Source organism: Choloepus didactylus, chromosome 18 (genome assembly GCF_015220235.1).
Source record: "Choloepus didactylus isolate mChoDid1 chromosome 18, mChoDid1.pri, whole genome shotgun sequence".
NCBI classification, from domain to species: Eukaryota; Metazoa; Chordata; class Mammalia; order Pilosa; family Megalonychidae; genus Choloepus; species Choloepus didactylus.
This window is the reverse complement of record NC_051324.1, coordinates 16,274,362-16,299,939: the sequence shown is the minus strand read 5'-3', so window position 1 is coordinate 16,299,939 and position 25,578 is coordinate 16,274,362. Positions and strand designations below refer to the sequence as shown.

At 43.2% G+C, this 25,578-nt stretch overlaps 2 protein-coding genes across 6 annotated transcripts in view; one reads left to right on the top strand and one right to left on the bottom strand.

Annotated features, from left to right (window-relative positions):
* The window catches only part of ANKFY1 (ankyrin repeat and FYVE domain containing 1), a 94,736-nt gene that overhangs the window by 4,664 nt on the left and 64,494 nt on the right, over positions 1–25,578 (bottom strand). For 4 of the 5 annotated variants that reach the window (XM_037808561.1, XM_037808562.1, XM_037808559.1 and 1 more), the window contains 16 exons: positions 24,417–24,485; positions 23,995–24,194; positions 22,397–22,494; positions 19,182–19,410; positions 18,160–18,258; positions 17,768–17,921; positions 16,857–17,028; positions 15,922–16,040; positions 15,077–15,233; positions 14,187–14,387; positions 12,393–12,569; positions 5,071–5,218; positions 4,512–4,602; positions 4,078–4,202; positions 2,193–2,339; positions 82–172 (listed from right to left, as the gene is read on the bottom strand). In XM_037808561.1, coding sequence (XP_037664489.1) covers positions 82–172; positions 2,193–2,339; positions 4,078–4,202; positions 4,512–4,602; positions 5,071–5,218; positions 12,393–12,569; positions 14,187–14,387; positions 15,077–15,233; positions 15,922–16,040; positions 16,857–17,028; positions 17,768–17,921; positions 18,160–18,258; positions 19,182–19,410; positions 22,397–22,494; positions 23,995–24,194; positions 24,417–24,485 — 2,277 coding nt within the window. The remainder of the gene's footprint in view (positions 1–81; positions 173–2,192; positions 2,340–4,077; positions 4,203–4,511; positions 4,603–5,070; positions 5,219–12,392; positions 12,570–14,186; positions 14,388–15,076; positions 15,234–15,921; positions 16,041–16,856; positions 17,029–17,767; positions 17,922–18,159; positions 18,259–19,181; positions 19,411–22,396; positions 22,495–23,994; positions 24,195–24,416; positions 24,486–25,578) is intronic. The other variant, XM_037808560.1, reaches the window with a different exon arrangement.
* Positions 1–25,578, top strand: part of LOC119513390 (neuferricin) — a 69,173-nt gene that overhangs the window by 36,353 nt on the left and 7,242 nt on the right. The window lies entirely within an intron of this gene.

Here is a 25,578-nt window from a genome sequence, read left to right as displayed (position 1 = left end):
TGGCTTATCATTGAAAAGGGTGAAAGCCGTAACATCAGCAGAAGCCCCTTGCTCCTCTGAAAAGTGAGGTGGGGGTCTTACCAGTGATGTTTGCGAGTTGTGACTCCAAACTTGGCAGTGCACTCATAACAGTTGGAGCCGTCACACCACGGAGGTTCCTTGGACAGCATATCTGTAACACAGGCAGGAAGAGACCCATTCAAGGCCCAGCGCTAAAAGGGCAGACAGGCTGAGAGAACTCAAATGGAGTCAAGAGTCATTCTGGAGGTTATTCTTATGCATTATATAGATACCACTTTTAGTTTTTAGTGTAGTGGAACAGCTAGAAGGAAAGACCTGAAACCAGTAAACTGCAATCCAGTATCCTTGATTCCTGAAGACGACTGTATAACTATATAGCTTATATGGTGTGACCGTGTGATTGTGAAAACCCTGTGGCTCACACTCCCTTTATCCGGTGTATGGGGTAGAAAAAAGGGAACAAAATGTAAATGAATAACAGGAGGGGAGGAGGGGTATGGAATGTTTTGGGTGTTCCTTTTTACTTTTATTTTAATTTTTATTATTTTTATTTTTTGGAATAATGAAAATGTTAAAAAACTGTGATGATGAATGCACAATTGCATGATGATACCGTGAGCAACTGTACACTTTGGAAGACTGTATGGTATGTGACTATATCTCAATAAAATTGCATTAAAAAAAAAAATCATGGGGGAAAAAAAAAAGGGGCAGCCAGGTAATAAATAAAGCAAAACATTGCAGGGTGACATGAGGAATGAAGGAGTAATATATTCTAGCTGTGTCAGGGAATGCTGCACAGAGGAGAAGATGGACAATCAGCATTTGCCAAGAAAACTGGGTGAGAAACAGTATTCAAGGTAGGAACCAGCAGTGTCTGGGAGGGAACCAGATACAGCCAGAAAGGCTGGAGTATAAGGCAGAGTGGGGAGAGACCAAGGCCACATGGCTAGAAAGGCTGGTGGGGGCCAAATGTTATAGGGAACAAGGAGGAGGGGACCAAGACTAGAGAAACCGAGGGGGAGCAGGGGTGAGGTGAGAGGAAGAGGGAGAAGGAAGAAGATGAAGGTGATTCCCAGGCCTCTGGAGGGAGTGATTAAGTTAAGGAACGGACCACCACAGAGAAGAGACATAAAAGAACAAACCAGAGCAGATGAGTTCCATTTTGAGTTTGAGGAAGCTGTGGAACATACAGGTGGGTTAAATATACATAGGCTTAGACTTTACACAATGTCCACAGAAGTCCGCCTAGAAACACAGAGTGGGGGGCTACCAGTGTAGATAACAACATCACTCATTAGTCTTTGCTGAGCACTAACTACATGCCAGGCACTATTCTCAGTGCTCATTACACAGAGTTTATGGGGGGGGGGGGGTGCACATGTGGATCCATCATGGCCGAGCACCTTCTATAGGCCAGCACCGAGCCAGGCACCTCTTCTGGGCTCTTAAAGGGCTGACCCAGTGCATGGCATAGGGAAAATAACAGTAGACTCAAAATCATAGTAACACCAGGGCTTTCATGCCAGCTATGCCACAAACCAGCTTTGTGATCTCGGGCAAGTCACCTACATCAAGATCACACAGCTACTGAGTATTTCTGAGCTAGTTTCTCTGTCTGTACCAGGGGCTATTAACCCCTATTCTGTGGTCACTGAGGGAGGAGAGGAGAGCCCTGTTTCCCGACAGGCCTTTAAGGCAATCTCATTCTTTCTACCACCTTGTGGGGAGGAGGAAAGACTTGCAAATATGAAATCAAGAGTGACGCTCTCCTCTCCATAGAAGGCACCCACAGAAGGAAGCATCAATGGGGGCTGAAGAAGAAGGCAAATTTGAAGGATGCAGAGAATCGAATCAGGCAAAGGAGAAACGGTGAGCAGATAAGCAGCCAGGAGACATGGGGAGGGTGACCTGCCTGGAGCTTGTACATTTCTGGTGGGTTCAGGGGAAATGGGAAACCGCCAGGGTCCCCAGTGTGGAACACTCTAAAAGAGGCTGCTAACAGTGGCCTGCCACCATTGCTCAAAGTCCCTTCATCCCATTCAGAGAAAGTCTCCTGTGGTGCTTGGAGAATGACTAGTTCAGATCGTAGAGTCAGTCAGTCTTTATGAGATTCAAAAATCACCATTGTAACTGTGCTAGACATGAAGAGCAAAAAGGAGATTACTCACCTAACAGTCTAAACAGAAGTTGCTTAGTAGCAACCTGATAGTTGAAAATGTTGACTCCTTGGTTATTATTCACCCCAAGACGAGCCCCAGATCGCACGATGGCGCGGCACAAGTTGGCATTCCCTTTCATGTACGCCAAGAGCAGCACTAGAAAACAGAATCACAGGAGGGCTTCTTCCTACCCGGCCCCAGCTTGGCTCTGCCGAAGGGCTGGCAGAAGACAGCTGAGGACAGGACAGACCCCTGGCAGGACACTTGTTAGGAACGTCCCCACAGACCCACAGGGGCTTCTGAGGCTCTAATGAGACCTCAGAGCAGCTCCAGCTCCAGAACAGTCTCAGTCACTACCCCCTGAGACACTTTCCCATTCAGACAGAGCTTTGGCTGTAAGAGAACCAAAGTAGTGATAAGACACTGAGGGAAAAATATACGGTTGCTTCCTCTGGTATAAAACACTGCTTTCACCATGAGCAACCAAACTCTTTTCATACAATGTACCTAAATCTAAAGACCTGTGTGTAGGATGCAGCGGGGAAACCCAGCATGGGGAGCCTGCTTCAGAAAGTTCTCCGGCCCCCTGGAGCCTTTCCTCTGTGTAGGTGCAAGCCCAGTGGGAAGGCAGGCCCTGGCCAGGCTGTCATGCTGCTCCTCTCTATTGACAATTACAGCTGACAACAGCCCCCCTTTGTTTACCTTTCTACACAGTCTATTTCAATTCTTTCAATTAATTATCAAAACAATCCAGTAAGATCGGGGTTATTATTCCCATTACCAAGTGAAGAAACAAGCACAGAGTTAGAAAACTTACCTGGAGTCACCCCACTCGAACATGACAGAGCTAGGATTTGAGCTAGGATTTGAGCCCAGGTCTGTGGAAGTCAGAAGCCCAGATACACAGCACCTCTCTGCTGTGCTGCCATCTATCCTGCCTGCCAACTGTCCCCCTCTCCTGGGAATGATGCTCACAGGAGTACAGGCTGGGCCCAGTGGCTTGCACCCACGGGCAGGCTCCTCTGAAGCTCAGGCCCATCCCTACCAGCTCAGCTTAAAAAACATTCATGTATCACAACTCTTCCCAAAGCCAAGAACTGGTGACAAAATATTTGCTTCCATGCAGTTCAGGCTATCCCTTGGTGACTGCATTTCTGCCAAAGGTCACAGAGGGCTCTGCGTGGCCTGAGGGTGAAGGAATGGGAGTGCAGCAGCAGCAAAGGGTGCTCTGGGAGCCCTGGGCTGGACAGAAGGAGCTGTGCATTGCATCCTGGTTTTCTTTGAGTCTTCACTTCCCTACCTGAAGAATGGAGACACACCTGTGTACACTGCTTACCTCATGGGGTTGTTGACAGGATTTAACAAGAAAATGAATACAAAAGGACTTCAAAAAAAGCTTTGAAAGCTATATAAACAAACACAGTGATTACTGGGCCGCTAGAAGAACACCACACGAAAGGCCTATTTATCCCTCTCAAGAAGGCACTACTGATATCCGTGTCACTTTGTCAAAGCATGTCAACACACACTGGAACACAGTTGCTCCTCCTGAGGTCCCCTGAGGTGGTGGGTTTACCTCTCTGCTGGGATCTGGGAGCTTGGGCAGGGTCCTGGCTGACTGGACAAGAGGCAGACGGTGGCAATAAAAATAGGTGGACAGGACTGTTTGGACATGGGTATGCTTTGGAGCACTAGATACACTTCAGATGTGATTATGCCCTAAAATCAGAAACTGCCAAATTCCATGACAGGGATCTGTGACAGAGGCTCCGAGAGCCCAGTGTAAATGTACTGAGCTTAATGCCCCTAAAGAATGATATGAGTCTGGGCCCGTGTTTTTCCAGGCAGCAGGGAGCACAAGTAAGACAGGACATACAAACCCCTTATCACATACCCGTGTTTCCTTCCGCGTCTGGTTTATCTAGAGGGTACTCAGGCATACACTCTAAGAAGAGATCAAAGATGGCTGCTGCATTCTCTTTGCCATACTGTCCCAAAATGTGTAGTGGTGACTGACCTCTGATAAAACAAGTTGGAAAAATTAGGTATGTATCTGCCATGGCCACTATACACAAATGAAACAGAATTTTCTGAACTCTGATGCTGTATAAATCAAAAGGATACAAAACAAATCATAAAAGTTTTTCTAAAAGTGTTTTTCAAAAACAAAAGTGCCACGACCCAAAAGCTGGTCATGTACCCCAGTGGCCAGTTCTGCAGCATGCACCTGGAGCTGACGAGAGGCACCAGCAGCTGCCAGCTCTGAGGGGAGGCCAGGTAATATGGAGCCCAGGATGTGCAACCCAACAAGATACGATGGACACTTACCTTAGATTAAAGGCTTCGGCATCCACAGTGCACTCTGTCAGGAGGGCCCGGATGTTGTTGAGCCGACCATGCATGACAGCCAGATGAAGTGCTGGCAAAGAAAATCCTCTTAGTGAGCAAGCCCAGAAGCGTATGCAGAAAAGCTTGACTCCAGGCACCCGTGCCAACCTCCTTCTAAGCAGGACTCAGCCAGAACAACCACGGCCACTCACAGAGCAATCATTTCCAGTCTTCACCTCACCCCCCAGAATGAGTCATAAATATAAACCCGTGAGCCTTGGCTTTCTGTTTCAGCCATCATCCAAAGATGAGGTTTAATGGGATCACAAGAAGCCACTGGAGGCATTTAGGGTTACCAGTCATATTGGGGGACTGCCCAGGGCCTGGTCCGCAGCAGGCTGGACGCCCAGCTCAAAGCATTTCCTCTCCCAACTGTGTTCCAGTTAAAGCTGACCCCCAAGGGGGAGCAGACCCAGGGTGTGCAGCCGACCTTCACCCCTAGAATGGAGGGTTACTCAAAGCACTTGGCACTGGACAGAAAGGAAAGGCCAGGAATTACCGTTATTTCCATTTTCATCCACAGCAGCAAAATCCACTCCGTTCTCCAAGAGGACTGAGCAGATGGTAGGCAGGTCCTGCTGGGCAGCGAGATGTAGGGCAGTCTGGCGGTGCTTGGTTAATTCATTCACTTTGGCTCCTGCAAGAAGCTGTGGAAGATGCTTGCATAAGTGGCCTCTCTACTGCCACCAGGGTTCCACTTACGGGTGCCTGTAGCTTGCCTGTCTCCTGACATCCGATAGTCTGCACTGCTAGCAAACCTGGGAGCCACAGGACCTCACACACTCGTGGTGAAGTGTAAACCTGCAAAACCTTTCCCCAAGGCAAACTGGCAATAATTTATCCAAATGTTAGTCATTTCTTTGGACACAGAAATTCTACTTCCAGGACTTCAGTAGATCAAAAACTGCTCAGGACTACAGTGGTATTCACTGTGCTACCTAAGGATGTCCGCCTGGTGGCAAGAAGGACTGGGGTACAAAATTTGTAAGACAGCTGAACAAATAAATAAGTAGCCATTAAGATGATAAATAATTATGTATTAGCATGGAAAGAGGTCTACAACATATTAAGCTAAAAAAAAAAAAAAAAAGGCAAGGTAGAAAACAGTATGATAAAATGATACCATTTGGAGTTATAGATCAATAAGACAGAGATAAAACAGATAAAGGTACACACATGCACATATATAACACATACATATATATGTACATACACTTTGAAAGTGTTTAAAACCATATACACCAAGAGACGGAAGAAAATGGAAGCAACTAATAAACAACCAGGAACACTAGTAAATGATCTGGAATAACTGCTGACGGACAACCGTTGACTGTCTACACATTGTGCACCAACCTGGATTGGGAGGAATGCCTGAGATTGCAGCACTGAATCTGTGAGTAGAAACTGTGGACACGAGCTGGGAGCCCCCTCCCTCCACGGCAGCCCGAACTGCAAAGCCTCGCTGCGATAGAGAGCAGCACCCTCAGAACAAGCGAATATATCTCAGTCCAGCTCCAACTGGGGTTTTAATTGGCAAATGTGGACTGCACAATACAAGCTACAAATCCCCAACAAGCAGACAGAGGCTTTTTAGTAATGACTGACCTTGAAGAGCCAAGGGACTCCTCTGTCCCGGGAGGGGGAGCCCAAAGGACTAGGTGCTATCTCTGGCTGACAGATGAAACTGGGGGCCATGGACTGGCCCTGAAAGTGGGGCTTTCTGTCTCTTTTTCTCTCTCTCAACCTGAGTGGCTCAGTGGAGAAAGCCTCAGCCATTTTCAGTTCACAGCCCTCTGACTCAGACAAGGGCAGAGATAGCAGAGTCAGAGAGACAAAGAATCTATTTAAATGCAGATAAAAACTCCCTAGGGGTGTATCTTCCCTAAGAGGAAGGAGGTGGTGCCCAGCTCTACTACCCAGCTTCCATTCAGAACCAGACCCCAGAGCCTGAGGAAAACAGCCAAAACAGAAACTAAGGAGGCCATACCTCCTTACACCAGTCTAGAGCTACAGGCTGACAGGCACCACCTGCTGGGCAGGTTAGGAAAAGCACAGTGGCTTGAGGCCTCACAGGGTGTGTCAATCTTCTAAGACACACCCTCAGGGAAACCTGATACTGAATATTTCCCCTATCTGGGACCTGAGCCCGTCTGGTCTGGGAAAACCTGATTCGGGTAACCAAGGAAACCAGATGCCTAGACAACAGAAAACTACAATGTACACCAAGAAAAACGAAGGTATGGCCCAGTCAAAGAAAGAAACTTACACTTCAACTGAGATACAGGAATTTAAACAATTAATACTAAATCAATTCAAAAAGCTTAGGGAAGATATGGCAAAAGAGATGAAGGCTATAAAGAAAACACTGGGTGTACATAAGGTAGAAATCGAAAGTTTGAAAAAACAACTGGCACAACACCAGAGATGAAACACACAATGGAGACATTCAACAGCAGATCTCCAGAAGCAGAAGAAACACTCAGGAACTAGAGAACAGAACACTTGAAATCCTACACAGAAAAGAATAGATGGGGAAAAGAATGGAAAAATATGAGCAACATCTCAGGGAAATGAATGACTACATGAAACGCATAATGTATGTGTCATGGGTGTCCCAGAAGGGAAAGAGAAAAGGGGCAGAAGCAATAATAGAGGAAATAATCAAGGAAAATTTCCCATCTCTTATGAAAGACATAAAATTACAGATCTAAGAAGCGCAGTGTACCCCAAACAGAATAGATCTGAATAGGCCTACACCAAGACACTTAATAATCAGATTATCAAACGTCAAAGACAAAGAGAGAATCCTGAAAACAGCAAGAGAAAAGTGATCCATCACATAAGGAAACTTGATAAGACTATGTGCAGATTTCTCAGCAGAAACTTTGGAGGTAAGAAGGAAGTGGTGTGATATATTTAAGATACTAAAAAGACCGCCAACCAGGAATCCTATATCCAGCAAAACTGTCCTTCAAATATAAGGGGGAGTTTAAAATATTCTCTGACAAACAGACAAAGACAGAGTTTGTGAACAAGATACCTGCTCTACAGGAAACATTAAAAGGAGCACTACAGACAGGAAAAGACAGGAGTGAGAGGTTTGGAACACAATTTTGGGTGATAGTAGCACAGCAATGTAAGTACCCTGAACAAAGATGACTGTGAGTATGGTTGAAAGAGGAAGGTTTGGAGCATGTGGGACACCAGAAGGAAAGAGGAAAGATAACGACTGGGACTATATATAACTCAGTGAAACCTAGAGTGCTCAACAGTTGTGATAAATGTACAAATATGTTTTTACATGAGGGAGAACAAATGAACATCAACCTTGCAAGGTTTAAAAATAGGGAGGTATTGGGGGGAAAATACAATCAATGCAAACTAGGGGCTATAATTAACAGTCATTGTATTATGCTTTCTTTAATGTAACAAAGCTAAATGCATATAAGAGGGGGACATAAGGGAGGGGTATGGGACTCTTGGCATTGGTAATGTCTGACTCTTTATTCTACTTTAGTTTAATGCTTTCTTTCCTTTTGTTGCTTCCTCATTGTCATGGTATTTTTTTTCTTTTTCTTTTGTCTCTCTACCTTCTTTGACTCTTCCTTCTGCTTTGTGGAAGAAATGGAAATACAGATAGTGGTGATGGTGGTAAATACGTAAATACATGACTATACAGGGAACCATCGATTGTTTACTTAGGATGGAATGTATGGTGTGTGAACAAAACCATCTTAAAATAATGGGTTGATGAAGAAAACCTGAGGGCACTATTTTGAGTGAAATAAGTCAGATACATAAGGACAAATATTGCAGGGTCTCACCAGTATGAACTAACTATAATCTGTAAATTCACAGACATGAAATGTAAGTTACCAGGATATAGGACGAGGCTAAAGAATGGGGAGTGGTTGCTTATTATGAGCAGAATGTTCAACTAGGTTGAACTTAAATGTTTGGAAATGAACAGAGGTGACGGTAGCACATTGTGAGAATAACTAACAGTGCTGAATGGTATGTGAATATGGTGCAAAGGGGAAGCTCAGAGTCACGTATGTCACCAGAAGGAAAGTTGGAGGTTAAAAGATGGGATTGTATAAAACAGTGATCCTTATGGTGGGCAATGTCTGTGATTAACTGTACAAATATTAGAAATCTCTTTCATGAACCAGAACAAATGTATGACATTATAACTAGAAGTTAATAATAGAGAGGGGCATATAGGGAAAAAATATACCATTGCAAACTGATTACAGTTAGTAGTATTTTAACATTCTTTCATCAACAGTAACAAATGTACTACACCAATACTATGAGTCAACAATGGAGGGGGGGATGGTTAGGGGAATGGGAAGATTTGAGTTTCCTTTGTCTTTATTTCTTTTCTGGAGTAATGAAAGTGTTCTAAAAATTGAAACAAAATTAATTGTGGTGATGGATGCACAGCTGTATGATGGTACCAGGGGCAACTGATTGTGCACTTTGGATCTCTGAATAATTGTATGGTATGTGAACAATCTCAATTAAAAACAAAAAAAAACACATATATACCAAAGTCAGTGAAGAGTTGGAGGTGAAGGGGGATACTGCTTTCCAACTTTCTGGGCTTTAAGTTTTTCCACAGTGTGCATGTACTATTTCTATAGGATTTTTTAAAAGAAAGAAAATAAAAAGAATTACAGAATCAAAGGCAGGTAGGACCTTTAAATAACATCTTGTCTATCTACTCATTTAGTAATTGAAGTTCATTCATTATCTCCTTTCTGACAAAGTTTCAATGACAGCTGCTGTTAACAAGAAAATAATCTGTACTTTGCAATCAGAATCCACTCTGCCTCTCTTGAGATCTTGAGGCCACCCCTGGTCCCCGTGTCTATATCTGCAGGCAGCTGCATCTGTGAGAATCTAGGCACTAGTTAGCTGGTCTGATTCAGTCCCTGACTTCTGAGTTCCGGCCTCCCCAAACCTCTGGATGTCCAGTCAAATCACTCATGGGTCCAAATAGGACATACTGTCGAGGGAGAGTCACAGTCACTAGTACTGTGCTGGGGATCAGAACTCACCCTGAGGTTGGTTAACTTGGGCTGGGGGAGAGGTCTGGGCAAAGGCATCATTTTCAGATGTGAACAGGATCAGACGTTAGCTATACCAGTCTGCAGAGCAAGGACTGCATGGGCACTGTTTGGACGATCAGATACTCCTCACACCTGTGCGGTCAGGCACTACTAAGGCAGGGACACTATCCTGGGGAAGGGGCCAGGACCCTCAAACTGCCTGCGTTCTCAGGGTGGCAGACAGGCTGATGAACATGTGACCTGATTCCCTTCTACTTCGGAGAATCTCTACTGAGTCTGTCCCTGGCGTCCATCTTATCCACTTCCAAAATCATTCTCCAGGCCACTGCCTCACCCAGGCCTCTTTGTTGGTGGCTCTGTCCCCTTACCCTCATATCCCACTCCCAAGGCATCTTCTTTAAATGCTCTTGAAGCTCAATCAATATCAGATCATAAAGGTTTTTTTTAAAAGTGCTTTTCAAAAAACAAAAATGCCAGGATACCAAGGCTGCTCTAGTGCCCCGGTGGCCAGTTCAGCAGCATGTACCCGGGGCTGACAGGAGGCACAGGGATGCTGGCCCTGGGGATGATGTGGAGCCCTGGTGTCTGTTTTGGACCAGGGTCCTCTCAGCAAAAACACTTTCAATGGTTTCTCCACTGCCCAAAAGATAAAGGGTGCTCGCATATGCTCACACCATATGCATTTCCTGATCACAACATCTTTGCTCAAACCTTTCCCCTGCCTGAGTGGCATTATGTTGTGCTGGAAAAAGCCAGCTTTGGAGTCAAACAGAAATGGTTAAAATCCCACCTACACTACTGACTAGCTAATAACCTTGGGAAAAGAACATTCTTTCTGAGCCTAAATTTCAACCTTTGTAAAATGAATGAGGACCCCTATACCTCACACCATATAGAGAAATTAACTACTTATGGAACAATGACCTAATTGTAAGAGCTAAAACTATAAAATTCTTAGAAGAAATAACTAAGGAAATATCTTAAGGAAATATCTTCAGGATCTTCTTAGACTTTACACCAAAAGCACAAGCATCAAAGGAAAAAAAATACATAAACTGGACTTCATCAAAATTAAAATCTTTAGTGCATCAAAAGACAGTAGCAAGAATGTGAAAACACAACCTACGAAAGGGAAGAAAATATTTGGAAATCGTAAGAGTATATATCCAGAATATATACAGGTTTCCTTCAAGCTAACAACAAAAAGACAAACCAATTAAAAGATGGGCAAAGGTCTTGAATAGACATTTTTTCAAAGATACACAAGGAAAAGATGCTCAGCATCACTGGCCATTATGTAAATGCAAGCCAAAATCACAATATCACTTCACACCTACAAGGATGGCTATTATAAAAGAAAAACAGAGAGAGAGAGAGAAAGAAACGGAGGGAGGGAGGAAGGAAATAGCAAGTGTTGACAAAGATGCGGAGAAACAGGAATCCTCTTGCACTGTTGGTGGGAGTGTAAAATGGTGCATTTGCTGTGGAAAACTGTTTGGTGGTTACTCAGAAAGTTAGGTATAAAGTTATTACCATATGACCTGGCAAGCCCACTTCTAGATACATAACCAAAAGAACTGAAAGCAGGGATTTGAAGAGGTATTTGTACACCAATGTTCATCGCAGCATTATTCACGAAAATGAAAAAGGTGGAATCAACTCAAGTGTCCATCAACAGATGAATGGATAAACAAATGTGATATGTACAAAAAATATTGACTGTAAAAAGGAATAAAGTTCTGATATATGCAATAACATGGCTGAATCTTGAGTAAAATAAGCCAAACCCAAAAAAGTCAATATTGTATGAGCTCACTGACGTGAAATACTTAGAATATGCAAATTTAGAGACAGAAAGTAGATTCCAGGCTAGCAGGAGTAGAGGATGGGGACAGGGGGATGGAGGATGGAGGTGGGGTGGGAATGGGAAGTTAATGGTTGGTGCATACCGAGTTTCTCTTTGGGGTGATGAAAAAGTTTTGATAATAGATGGTGGAGATGGTGGCATAACATTGTGAATATAATTAAAACCAATCAATTATATACCTGAAAGTGTTTAAAATGGGAAATTTTATATTGTCACGTTATCACAATAAAAATCAAAAAACAAAAAAATACTGGCATCTCTTAACTACAAAGTCCAAGCAGAATGTAGTGTTTACATTATATTTTATCACATGATGCACAGTGATTAATATACCAATCTCCTGTGTCGGCTCACTGATTTTCAGCTATTTAGATATTAAAGACACAAACATATACATGTAAATCCACACAAAGCTTATAATTCATCTACACATTTAAAAATAGGGAACAGCATTCCTTCAGATAATAAACATAATTTTTTTTTTTTTTTATGAATGAGGTCGCTCTCCCCTACACCCCTCTGGATTGTTTAGAGCAGTAAGAGAGACAGCCCAGCTGAGAGCACCAGTTGAAAGCCTGATGTGGAGCAGGCAGACTACAAAGTCCTGAACCTTCCTCCCTTCTTTTGACAACCCTGCTCTACTCTGACTCTGCCAGCTAAAGCCTGCTTTCCCTCATGGTCCCTTTCCAGCTCTGCTACCCACACAGCCCACTGGGCACCTAGACATGCTGCCCACCAACACTCCTGCTTTCCTAGTACCCCACATTTGCACTGGCCTTTGACAATACCTGGCAAATACCTGTGATACAAAATTCTGCATATGATCTATAATGTGCCTTGTACACATATTAGTTGCCATCATGTTTCTGCAACACTTACCAAATTGCGGACAATAATCTCTGAGCCCGCTTGGACAGCCAGGTGTAAAGGTGTCAACTTGGAAGCATCCTGGACTCTGGAATTCACATTAGCCTGGACACTGATCAGAAACAGGACACTTTCAATATCAGAGTTCTGAACTGCCACGTGAAGAAAATTCCGGCCCTTGTTATCCACCTAAGGCAATAAGTGGGGACCAAAATATTAGTAGGCTCCCTTGTAAGGGTGTCTCTCCTGAGCTCCTGTGGGCCATGCTGACCACTGGAGAGATCATGATGTAACCCTGCCTGCCGTTGTGGGAAGCTCCCTCCTAAGAACCAACATAAATGCCACCATCCCCCCCCACCCCCCCAAAAAAAGATCACACCTACTCTAAACATTTGTTCATGAGACCATGTGTGCATGGTCACATCATATGGTCGGGAAAGGAGCCACTACAATGATCCAACTAGCCTGGCATCCTCCTACTGCAGGAGCTGGACTTGGAGAGCCAAAAAAGAGATCACCTGAAGAACAGGGAAAGGAAAGCACCAGCATATTGTGATGTTTAGAGAGCAGCAATGTGGAGATTAGCTTTAGGAATCTCTTGGTTTTGGCTAAAACAAGCACCCAGCATGCTAACAACACAGGTGCAATGTCAGCCTAACTCCTCTAAGCAGTCAAACAAAAGCTTCCTGGTTTCAGAAAACTTCCTCTTCTACTGAGCTGCAGGATAATACACGAGGGAGGCAGCTAGCTGCACGTCCCAGACTTTGTTCCATGAGGTAAAGTAGACAAAAACTCGCTCAGATCAAGCACACAGCAAACTGTAAAGGGCTATCATTAGTATGAGTGACAAGTTAGAAGTGAGGGTGACACCAACATGCCACACAGCCCCCACCGCCACCTTCTTTCTCACCCACGCACTAACACAGCATGTGCTATATAACAGGCAATTTATCTTCAACAAACTTCGATCAACAGTACCACTTTCATACTAAATGGAGAGGAAACGTGAGGTGATTTTATCTACATTCATGAACGCTTTACACTATCTGAGCGAGGTTGAAGTTAACATCTCCACATTTCTTATGCAAGTGCTGAAGAAAGGTGATGCACAGAAGCCTGAAAACCAAGCAATCCAAGCATGCTAGGATTCCCATTTCATTCAAATATCAAGCTTCCCTTCTACCTTCATAAATGCCTATTCATAAGTCTTGACAGTATCCTAAGGGCTGGCTGGAGATTCAAAGCTCCCAAGCAAGTTTCTGTAAGACTAACTTAATAAAACCATCCTAGCTCCTACCTCAGATCAGTTGTTGCTGTCATTTCCCACCCAATCTGTTGATGCAGATCAACAAATCACCATATGGATTTAGCAGCTGATAAAGAACCCCAAAGGACAAGGACAACTACGCCTGCTAAGATGAATAATGTCTTAACTCCTCTAAAACACTCAGTTGCCCAACATTGCAACAAAGGCTCAAGTTCAATTTAAATCTTTTCAAGACATTCATAACCAGGGCCATTAAATAACCAAGCAAAAACACAAAAAATAACATTTTCATATCATAGAATTACAGACCTAGCCATCTCCCACTCCAGTCTACATGTGACACTATCAGGTGGCTGTCATGCAGGCCCAACACTGACAGGAACATCTCAATGGCCAAATTTTAAGAAAGGGGAGTATAATTTCGAAACAAATGTCTTATATAGAAGAGACCTGTTTGGTTGGTGACATCTGTTTAGCCTCCACATAACAGGCTGCTGTGCTCAGGGCAATGTGGAGCATGCCAGGTGCTGGTCATTCACCTGCTCGGCCGCCCCCGACTCTCGTTTGAGAATGGCCTCGGCTGCCTTGTTGTTCTTGTAAGTCATGGCGCAGGCAAAGGGGGTCAGCCCTTGTCTGTCTCGTACATTCAAGTGCACATCAGGGTGAGAAATCAACAACTGAATGATGACACTGTGCTGGTTGCTGATGGCCACATGGACAGGTGTTCTTCCTTCTGCATCCTGTGGGGACAAGGCACAGATGTCAACATCCAATTGAAAGATAAAAACATGAAAGGAGATTAACTTTTAAATCAAATTCCAGGTATGAGAATCAATACTACCACCTTGTGTTTGAAACCAGAGGCCAAACCACAGCAATGACTGGAAGCAACTCTATAACCCATGCCCAGCAAACCCACGGTGACAGTGGGCCCAGCACAAACACATTTGTTTTAGATCTGCAGTCAACCTAAACTCTAAATTAGATCACTCTTTATCTGACTACAGGGCTCATATATAAATCTTCACAGGCTAGAATGTCAAAAAGCATCAAGGAACTTAGCTCGTGGGTGTTCGACTGAACCACTGAAGCACTTTCCTAAACACAGTACCCAGCTTGGGACAAAAACAAACTCTCTATGGTAATCTGTAACAAAGGGGAAATAGAAGGCAAGGAAAATAGAAAGAAAAACCTTCCTCATGCTGTAGTAAGGACAACAGGCACAAAAAAGAAAAATCTTAACCAAAAATCATTAATAATACCAGGCAGGCTGTAACAGTTGGAGCCAGTCACCTCATCTGTCTGCACCTCAGCCCCATTGAGGGTAACTGAAAGGCCCAGAACTGGAGAGTCTACAAAGTCCCTTGCTGTAAGAGATTTTCCTAATTCTGAGGTAACCATCTCCCTGGAAAAAAGAAACTCCACATACCTGGGCATTTACACTGGCACCAAACTCCAGGAGACACTGTACCGTCTCTTCTAGCCCCCAAGAGGCTGCCAAATGCAAGGGGGTCTGTCCATCTCTGGCCTCTTCCTCACCTTCTCCATTAGCACCTGGTTGTCTGGGACTATTCACATCACAGCCACTGAAAGGAAACGGGGGATAAGAAGAAGGCTTCCAGAGCCAGGTTTCACCTAGCTGCAGGCCTGCTGCTAAATACGTCGCAGTAGCCTCATCCAACCCTACAAAAGAGTTGCTGCCAGCGATTAACTATCCTTAGCTCTTGACCTCAAATTCTGATATCTGGAACCCACTCCCTTAGACTCTTGTGCAATTGGTCTGGGGGCAACCTAGGCATCAGAATCATAAAAAGTGCCCCAGGGGATATGCATGCATTTAAAGTTTGAGATCCAGTGCTCTAAAGGTTACCTGAATAACCTGGCCCACTATACCCTCATCCTGTACTCAGAGGGCCATGGAACCTGTTATGGCTCATGCATGTTGGTGAGGGAATGTGGCTGGGAGCTGTCCATGGAGAACCTCTGGTCTCCTCCATCCCAACCTCATGGTGTGAACTGATCTAAGTACAGGAGCCCCTGCAGCTCCCTAAGTGGAAAGGTGGCTTGGCTTTTAGATTCTTTGATCCAGGCACATGAACCCCTCCCCTTACAAGTGGGCCCAGCCCTTGACTGATACGACATGAATGAATGGACTTAATTATGAACATCAAGCCAGCAAACGGCATGTCAAGACTGTAGGTGGATTAAAATAAAAGAGCTGGTTTGCAATAATCTGAATAAGAAGACTTAAAGAGAAACTTGAGCTTCTCGGACCTGCGAATAAGAAAGCAGGCAGTGGCTTCATTGTTTTCATCAATGGCTCTATGCAGGAGTGTCTGAAGGCACCCACTAGGTCCGGGACCCCAGCATGTGGCATCACAACCATGTCTGACCTGCAGAAAAACACAGGTTACAAACACTGTCTAGTAAAGACAAGTCTTATTAGCATCTCTGAACTCTATGCACATCATTAGATTCATTTTTCAGGCAAGATAACAGTTGATAACTAACTGATAATTACTTTAATCTGCATCATTCATTAGTTTTACAAACACTGATTAAAATCTGCTCTGCCTAAGCTCTTGCACTAGGCCCTGTGGGAGGAGTTTGGAGGATATAAACATAATTAATTAGTGCCCTCTATAGCTGTGTCCTAGAAGGGACAGAAAGCACACACAAGTGCAAGTGTACGCACACAACCACAAACTCTCCATAACACATATCTGTAACTAACAGGTAATCTCAATAACAATTAGGTAAACCCCCCAGGTGCAAAATGCCTTCAAGTCACATTGCAGGCCTTTCAGAAAGCTAAATGAAGACTTCCAGGCTCACCTCCACTTTGGAGGCTGGTCTTCTGAACAAGGGAGACAAACCTGAGCTTTGGGAATTTGTTGCTATGGCAGTAATGGGGGCATACATATCAAATTAACCCACCCCAGGAGAAGACTCCTGAGGAAATGCTTCAGCTCTCTTACTTCTTGGGAGCTTTCTTGGTGAAGACAGCCTAAAATGAAAGTTTTGGCCAAGACCATGTTGAACAGCAGGTATCTTAAACATGACTTTCAACTGCTCTTCCTTGACCTAATTTGTTACTTGGCAGATCACTAACTTTGCCCCTTCTGATTGCTACATAGATACCACCAAATCCATCTTTGGCACACAGTAGCCCTACTGGTAACCAGAGGCTCAAGTGGTGCTTGTCTCACCAAAGTAGATGCAATGTCCTCCAGATTATTTGCCAACGCAAGCCACAGTGGGGGATCCCCCTTCTCATCCGGCACAGACATGTCTGCTCCTCGGGTGCATATGGCATCAACTACGAGCGGAAGCTGATTTCTGATGGCCAGCTGAAGGGCTGTCTCCCCATCCTGAGTCCTGCTGAGACACACACAGCAAACCCAAAATTTGTAGCTGGAGCCAAAAAAATAAAGCTGCCCTCCCAGGTATTCCAGAGTCCAGAATAGATTGTATCCCTTAAACACACTTCACTCACATTCATTTTTGTCTTCTCAGGGAAATTAAACCTATCATAGGCATCTGCCCCTTCTGCTGTTTAAAAAATGTAACCATACCACCTTATTGCTTCCAGAAGAGGAGTGACCAACATCCCGCATTTTGAAATCTTATGGGAATACAGCTGCCTTTAACAGCATCCTAATAAAATGGCAACCCAAAAACCCACTTAATAAAACACTTCTTTCACTCACTCATTCATTCAAGAGTCACCTGACATTGGAGACAGAAATAAATTCCTTTCAAAATACAGTCACAAAAAATTAACTCCGTATATTTTTCCTCCTCAAGTCTTGATAGCTAATTTGCTGGAATGGTTTTCATTAGAAATGAAATTCCTACTTAAACCACTGATTTTCAACTGTCCTTTATAATTAGCTTTGTGCAGTATTGTGCACTGGTCCCAAAAGGTTCAAAAAAGAGCAAAGTTCCCTGTCTCCATCCCATGAGCCTACTTATTATAGTTACAACAATGCATTTTTCAGAGCCTTTGTTTCCTTTCCCTTATTTAATAAAGAGCAAAATATTTTCCACAAGCAAGGCAGTGCTTTAGACCCATCTCAAGTAAATGTGCCCTGGTGTTACACTAGCTGTTTCATCCTACCTGACATTTATATCTGCCTGATGCTCCAGGAGAAAGAGTGCACTCTTGCTATCCTGATGCTGTATGGCCATGTGCAGCAAGGTCTGTCCATCTGACATGGTGTCATTAATGGACGCTCCGGAGCCCAGAAGCTGGGCTGCAATTGTGTGCATGCCTGGGAAATAAACAAGCCCGATTAATGCATGTTCAGCTTTTCCCACTTCTTCAACATCTTACTTTCTCAAAGTAAGCAGTTTTCCACTGGACATTACAGGCCTAACCCAAACCAAAAGGGTATTTATAATCAAATGATGGGCCCCAACCCCTCGCCATCCACAACCACTCTCTCCCCCCACCCCACCCCCTAACAGTTGGGTGTCTGTAGATGTCAGCAGCCTCTGGCACAGCCTTACCAGTCCATAAGGCCAGGCCCAGCACAGTCTGGTCTCGGGAATCCTTGAGGCTAAAGTCTGGAATGATTTGCAAGTTGTTGGTGGCATGAAGAGCATTGGCTAAAGTTTTAAAAAAGAAAAGAACACTTGATATCACTGTCCCATGGATCACACTGAAAGCATTCAAGCAACAAGAGCTCAAACTGACTGGCTGGCTATAATATGATAATTTCTATACAAAGAGAACTGATAGATCTTTTTGTGGGGAATGGAAGCCTGAAAGTTTGGTATTTTGGAGCAAAGCTTATGGAGAAAATAAATTTTTTAAAGACTGAAAACAGTGAATCTCACATGAGGAAAACAGACTTCACCATGGAAACAAACTCTAATTACTGGATTATTAAAAAGAGGATTAAAACAATGCACTGAGGAGTTTGCCTAATACATAAAATCTTAACTCCCATGAGTACCACGAAATAGGTACATTCTGCCTAAAATCCCATTTCCTTCCATAAGCATAATGCTGAAAATGCTGACCCTAACAAGGACTTAGACAAGAGTAAAACAAATTTCAGAGCAGAAAAGAGAAATATCTGAGGATTACTTTGAAAGGGAAAGTGGCCTCCTCTACTGTAGCAGCTTCCTGTATGACCCACCCTCCCTCTTCTGGCTCCTCTCTCATGGTTCACCTGCCAGAGAGGCTCATGGAAAACTGCTGCAGCAGAGTTCTCAAAGACAGTACTCATGCCAAGGCCTGAAGCCCCTCCCCCCAAAATGAAAGAGATGGTAGAGCCAAATGTTCTAATACCTTAACCCAGTAGGTGAAATGGCTCTTCCTGGAAACAGACACAGGGAAATGCAGTAGTCAAGACCCAGACTAACTGCTTATCTAGTTCGGCCCAAAAGGATTTGTTGTTTGTTATAACATTGTTAAGAAACTGGCTATGTAAGACTCTTCCATGGAAGAAACATTATCTCTAATCAGCCAGTCAGCACTGCTGTCCATGAGTCAACCTGACCTGTAGGGATTTCCCACGACCTACCTTTCTGCTCCAGGATGATGGACACCACATCTGGATGATTATAGGCAATTGCCATATGCAGTGGTGTCTGCAGATAGACACTGTCCATGGTGCCAATCAGGGTTGCAGCCTCCTTTGGCAAAGGCTGAGCTTCCTCCGTCTGCAGGTTTGGGTTGGCACCTTGTTGCAGGAGCTCTGCAGTGAGGTTGGCCAGGCCATGCCGACAGGCTGTGTGCAATGGAGTTTCTCCCTGAACAGAATCAAACAGCCCCAATCTGAGCACTTATAAGCGGGGTTAATGGCAACAGGAGTGTGGAAACTCAGGCCCCCAGGGCCACCTACAACCCTGTCACGAGGTGACCTCCATCCACAGCTTTTGTCCCACTCCTCCTCCTGGTTCCCTCTCCTCTCCTTTTCCCTGTGCCTTCACCTTTAGTTTCTTCAGTATCTTCCTCCAAATGCCCTGGTTTCCCACTATCTTCATCTCCAATGACCTCCTTAACCTCCCTTTACTTTGTTTTTGTAAATTACAAAACTAATATAGGCTTTTTAAAATATTGTTACTAAAAATAAACAAACTCTCCAATGTCACCAAAATAAATTTTGAAATGGGAGAACCTCACAACCACAGCCCCAGAGACAAGCAGTGGGAACAGTCTGACCATCACTTCTTTCACCACCAGCACACCTAGGCCCTGGTCCCTTGACCTGCTCATATCAACCTCGTCTGGAACTCTGATCAAGATGTACCCTCCCCCATGTTTTAATTGAAAACATTTTAAATTAGCATTACTGGTACTTGATTCAGTATTCAAGCAGTATAAGACTATACAGTGAAAAGAAGTCTCCTCTCACACTTGAACCTACCACCCAATTATCCTTCCCTAAAGGAACCACTATTACCAGTTTCATGTTTCTCTCTAGTGGGCGACCATTAATAGATACACATGTATGCATGTACATGGGTATATATGTGTATGTATGTATGTGCATGCATATGTACATATATGTGTGCACAAACATGCACAGGTTTCTTTCACCCAGACAAATGAGAAGAAACTGAACATACTGCTCTGTACCTTGCTCTTAACAAAGTTACACACCACCACTGTTTAAAGACTCAGAGTTCTGCAAGGCTTGTTGTGAAAAACAGCAAGATCCCCCCTCTCCTTAAAAGAATTCTTTTTTCTTAGAGGGAACCACTTTTAACTTTTTCAGTCAGGTTTTTGTAATCTCCGTATTTCTACCTAACATGTTTTTTATTGCCGCCTCTTGATTTTCCAGCTTCAGGCATTATCCATGGAACCTGCCTCTGTGGAATGCTCTCACTCCTTTACTCCTTACCCCCACATGCCCTCTTCCCACCCCACATCCTCCCCACAGAGTTGTATCATAATTGTGATGAGAGCCTTCATAAGTATGTTCTCATCCTTCGGCCCACCCTCTGCTCCAGCCCTGCTCCCCTATACATTCTCACTGAGTGTGCTACCACTCCCATGGCTTCTACCAGCAAAACAGGCAGGACACTCTCAAACCCAAGTCTCCAGCCCTATTTTCACATCTAAGTTTTCCTTTGCCTGCTAGTCAGCCCCACCTGAATAACTGAATGTTTAGAAAGGAGTTCAACAATCACAAAATTGAGTTCACCCCCTCCAGACAAGTTCTTCCTCCTGACCCTCTTTCTCTTATTGGCTACACAATAGCTTTAATACCTCTCTTGCCCTCACTTCTGACAGCCGTAACAGGCAAGTCCTGTTGACTGTAATTCGTAAGTCCTTTGAAACCTGTCACTTTGGATCTAAATCCAGTGGTAGAAATCAGGACACCTCACTGCTCTTCTAGATTCCCACCAGCTCCAGCTTGGACCTCCACAGAACACCCTCCACACTAGCCATCCCAGGCAACTTTCTCATTTCTAAAGTTGCCATACTGCTCTTCTGCCCCAAACCTTCTGTCCTCTGTGGATCTTCTCTGCCCACAGGATAGTGTCCAAACACCTTAAACCAGCATTCCAGGCTCCTCTCTAGTGTGGCTCTCACAGGCTTTCAAGTCACGTCTCCCTGTGCCTCTACAGCTCAGGTTTCACTCAATTTTATTATGAAGAGTATCAGAGAAGGGATAGCAGCTGGTAGACAATGTGGGCTCAAGGGCACATTTTTAAAAGTTGGGGGATAACAGAACAAGTCTGTATGCTAACAGAAATGAAGACTGGGCAAAACTGAGAAAAAACAGATGGAGACAGAGACACATGATGGCAGGAACAATGTCACTGAGAAGGTGAAAGGGGATGAAATCCAGAGCCCAAATAAAGATGAATACAGGGACATCCTATCCATTCTAGCCTGAGGGCAGGCCATGTGTGGGTTTAAGTAGGTAGGTTAGTGAATTCAATGGTGGAAAAGGATGGTGTTGCCATCTCCCCTCTACCATGTACTGTCAAGGCACTTTGATAGGCACTTTGATACATCGCACATTAACAGGCTGAGTGCTTTGATAGGCACTTTGATACATCTCACATTAACAGGCTGAGTATTTACTGTCCTAGCCAGCATTGTGTAGAGAATATAAACCCAAGTACCTGGCTCCATTATTTATGAGCCACTTAACCCCTAGAACCTCAAGGACTAAAACCCTGAAATGAGGGTTTATAGGTATAGAAAACACCTCTGTAATCCTAAAAACAGATATTGCTTCTAGGTCCATTGTGAGAATTAAAAGAGATAATATCCTTAAAGTTCCTAGCACAAAGTCATTGTAAAATCAATGTGACCTTAAAAATACCCTCCCTGTTGAAAATATTAAAGTAAAAATAACTATCATATAGGATTTCCAGTGTTCCGGGTATTACGCTAATAAGCACGCGTGCACACACACACAAACACACAACTTCTTTTCATCTTCAGCATAACCCTATGAAATCAGTATTAACCCCATTTCTTCACCTGTAAAATGCTTGATAATTTCTACTAGACTGTAAGTCCACAACATATAGGCCAGGGCCTGATATACCACTGCTGCCTAGGACATGCTTGCTGAATGAATGACTCAATAAATATTTAAGGATACATTAACCAATCTGTTTTACTCTTTTTGTTTTTTTTTTTTAAAAGCAAACGTGCATGTATTGTTTTGACAAAATTTAAAAAAGAATCTATTCCATTTTTCCTTACACATCTACCACTGCCATTCCTTTCATATCCTAAAACCATTTCCTGTGAATGCCCTGTCACACTTACCCACTTGTTTCTGTGGTTGACATGGGCACCATTGGTTGCCAGGAAAAGAGCTGCTGCCTCATTTCCTGCTCCAGCTGCCCGCTGTAGTAAGCAATTTCCTAAAAGAAAAAGGAACATTCATTTTTCCATTTGCATAAAAATGAGGTCAAGTTCCACAATGCACCACACCCTGCCCTTCTCCATCACTTGTCACTAATGGCAAACCCACACCAAATGTAGATATCTTTCTAGTCCACACCGGCACTGTGTGTGTGTAAAGAGCCTGGACTAGAGCAAAGTTTTGGCCTGTATGTCAGGAGACATTCATTCTTCCCTGGGTTTTACCACCAGCCAACCCCAGGATGAGAAATTAGATCTCCTTCCTAGGAATGGGTTAGAGCAAGGTTTCTCAACAGTGGCACTACTGACATTTTGGACCAAACAATTCTTTGTTGTAGGGGGCTGCTCTGTTCACTGTCCGAGGATCAGTTGTATCCCAGGTCTCTGCCACCAATGGCAGTAGTACCCCCACCCTATTTGTGACAATCAAAAATCATCCCCAGCTGAGAACCACCAGGCTAGATGACCATTTCAAAGATAGAAAATGCCCCTACATATTTAAGTTTAATTCCTAGGGCTTTAAACATGTTTGTTCTGAGCTTAGCACCATCACTCCTTTAATAAAAATCTTGGAAGAGAGAAAAACAAAATGTTTTTCTTCTGTTTTTAAAATCCCTTTCCACCAGTTTGGCAGTTCCTCAGAAAGTTAAGTACAGAATTACCATATGAACTGGTAATTCCACTTCTAGTTACATACCCAAAAGAATAGAAAGCAGGGACACAAACAGATAATTCATAAAGGTATTATTCACAATAGCCAAAAGACAGAAGCAACCCAGTGTCCATCAACAAATGAATGAATAAACAAAATGTGGAATGTACATACAATGGAATATTATTCAGTTGTAAAAAGAAACGAAGTCTTGATATGTGCAACAATATGGATGAACCTTGAAGATATCATGTTGGGAGAAATAAGCCAAACACAAAAGGAGGAATATTGAATTATCTCACTGATATGAAATGATTAGAATAACCAAATTCACTGAGTCGGAAACTAGAATACAGGTTTTACCAGGGGTTTGGGTAGGCGTAGGGAATGGGAGTTAATGCTTAATGGGTACCGAGTTTCTGTTTGGGGTGATGGAAAAGTTTTGGTAATGGATGGCAGGGATGGTGGTACAACATTGTAAGTGTAATTAACAGCACTGAATTATATATTCGAATGTGGTTAGAAGTGGAAATTTTTAGGTTGTATATGTCACTAGAATAAAAATAAATTAAAAACAGGACTATATAAACATGAATCCTAATGTAATCTATACCGACTATAGTTAATAGTATAATTATAATAATATTCTTTCATCAAATGTAACAAAGATGCCACATTAATGCAAAGTGTTAACATGGGGGGTGGTGGTAAATATGAGAACTCTCTTTTCTGCATGATTTTTCTGTGAAACTACAATTTCTCTAATAAATATTTGGTAAAAACATTTACACACTGTGTCACGGAGCCTCCAGACTGTAGCATCACCTCGTAGGCATCTATGCTTTACCTGTCATCGTGTCAGGGGCATCAGTGTTGCTGCCACGCTGAATGAGTTTGGCTGCAAAGGTGTTTTCATCAAACGAAGTTCCATTTACCACAGGTGTGTCTTCAAAGGGGTTTACGGACTGGTCAGAAGACACAGTGATGTACTGCACTGCCAGCCACAGAGCTGTGCTGCCCTCATGGTCTTTCAGTTCCAGATCTAGTCTGAAATTAGGAATCAATGTAAGCAATCAATAGAATCTCCTTCAGACACTGTACTGCCAACAGTCTCATTCTTTTCCTTAAATACTTTTTGAATGACAAATTTTTATTTTACTTTTTCTTTAAAAAAATTTTAACAATGAAAAGACTTTTTAAAGAATTACTTTTCATGAACAATCCCACCCTCACAATTGCTTTTTCATTTCTCCATGTCTCTTTACGTACTGTTTACACTGCAGCAGCTGATTGAACACATATTCATTCCTGGCCAGGATGGACAAGTGTAAAGGAGTCCTGCAGGATGAAAAAAAGAGGTGTTAATTCAGGACCGGCTAACTTCAGGACTACTCACAGCAGGAGACTAGAAGTCAAGGCAGAATTGCCAACAAGAAATGCCACATTTCTGCAACAGCGTCCTTTTCTACCCTGGCAAACGTTTTCTAAAACCATGACCAAGTACCAAAGTATGAAAATGGATCCATTTATATGTTAACACTTATTCAGTGGCCAAAAGGACAAGAGTCAGTAAAAGAAAGAGAGACAAAATATTCTCCAACTCAATAATGTCCCCTTACTGAATGTGTATACAGAATTGTTTTTTAAAACAGCAGTTTCTACTGTAAGTATGCCTATTTTCCCTTACTTATCCTCCACCAATTCTGAAAAGAAATTTTTTTTCTTCCCCATAATTCTCTGTTATACTCAAACACACTCAGTGTGGCAACAGGTAAGAATTCACTTTCAAGAGCGACTGATTAAAGTGGCATTGAACCACTCTTTGCTACTTTTATTTAGCCCTCAAGTGTCCTGAAGGAGACAGCCACTATAGAGACCCTGAGGCTGACATCTATCTCAGACGTACAGATTGCCAGGGCTGACTACAGCTGGGGTGAAAATAATCAAAGGGGAAAAAAGGAGGAAATTATTTGGAAAATAAGGTAATCATCGCGATATTGAGTTCTTAGAGATGCGTATCATTTAAGAACTTTATCCATCACCAAATCCATTTTCCTATTCTGACATTCAAACTTCACAGTTCTTTCCTGTTTTGGAGAGTTTCCAAAGATATAAAATAGTGAGCTGCTTTGATGAGAACTGGTCCCATCTCTTGTTAGTGATTAAGATGACTTAACTACCCCCCTGCAAAGTCTCTCAAGCTACAGTCCCAAACATGAACAGCCCTATCTTACATTCTAAATCATAAGGAATCCTCAACTAAATATTTTTGGGCAAGGGCAAAAAGAACAAGATAATTACTATAAAAACTTGAAAGGCTATGCTATGGGAGAAGGTGGCAACCTGGGCAGACTGAGTTGTCTGAAGTAGGAGTATTTACAAGAAGGTAGAATTGGGTTTAATACAGAGAATTTTCTACCAACTGGACCTC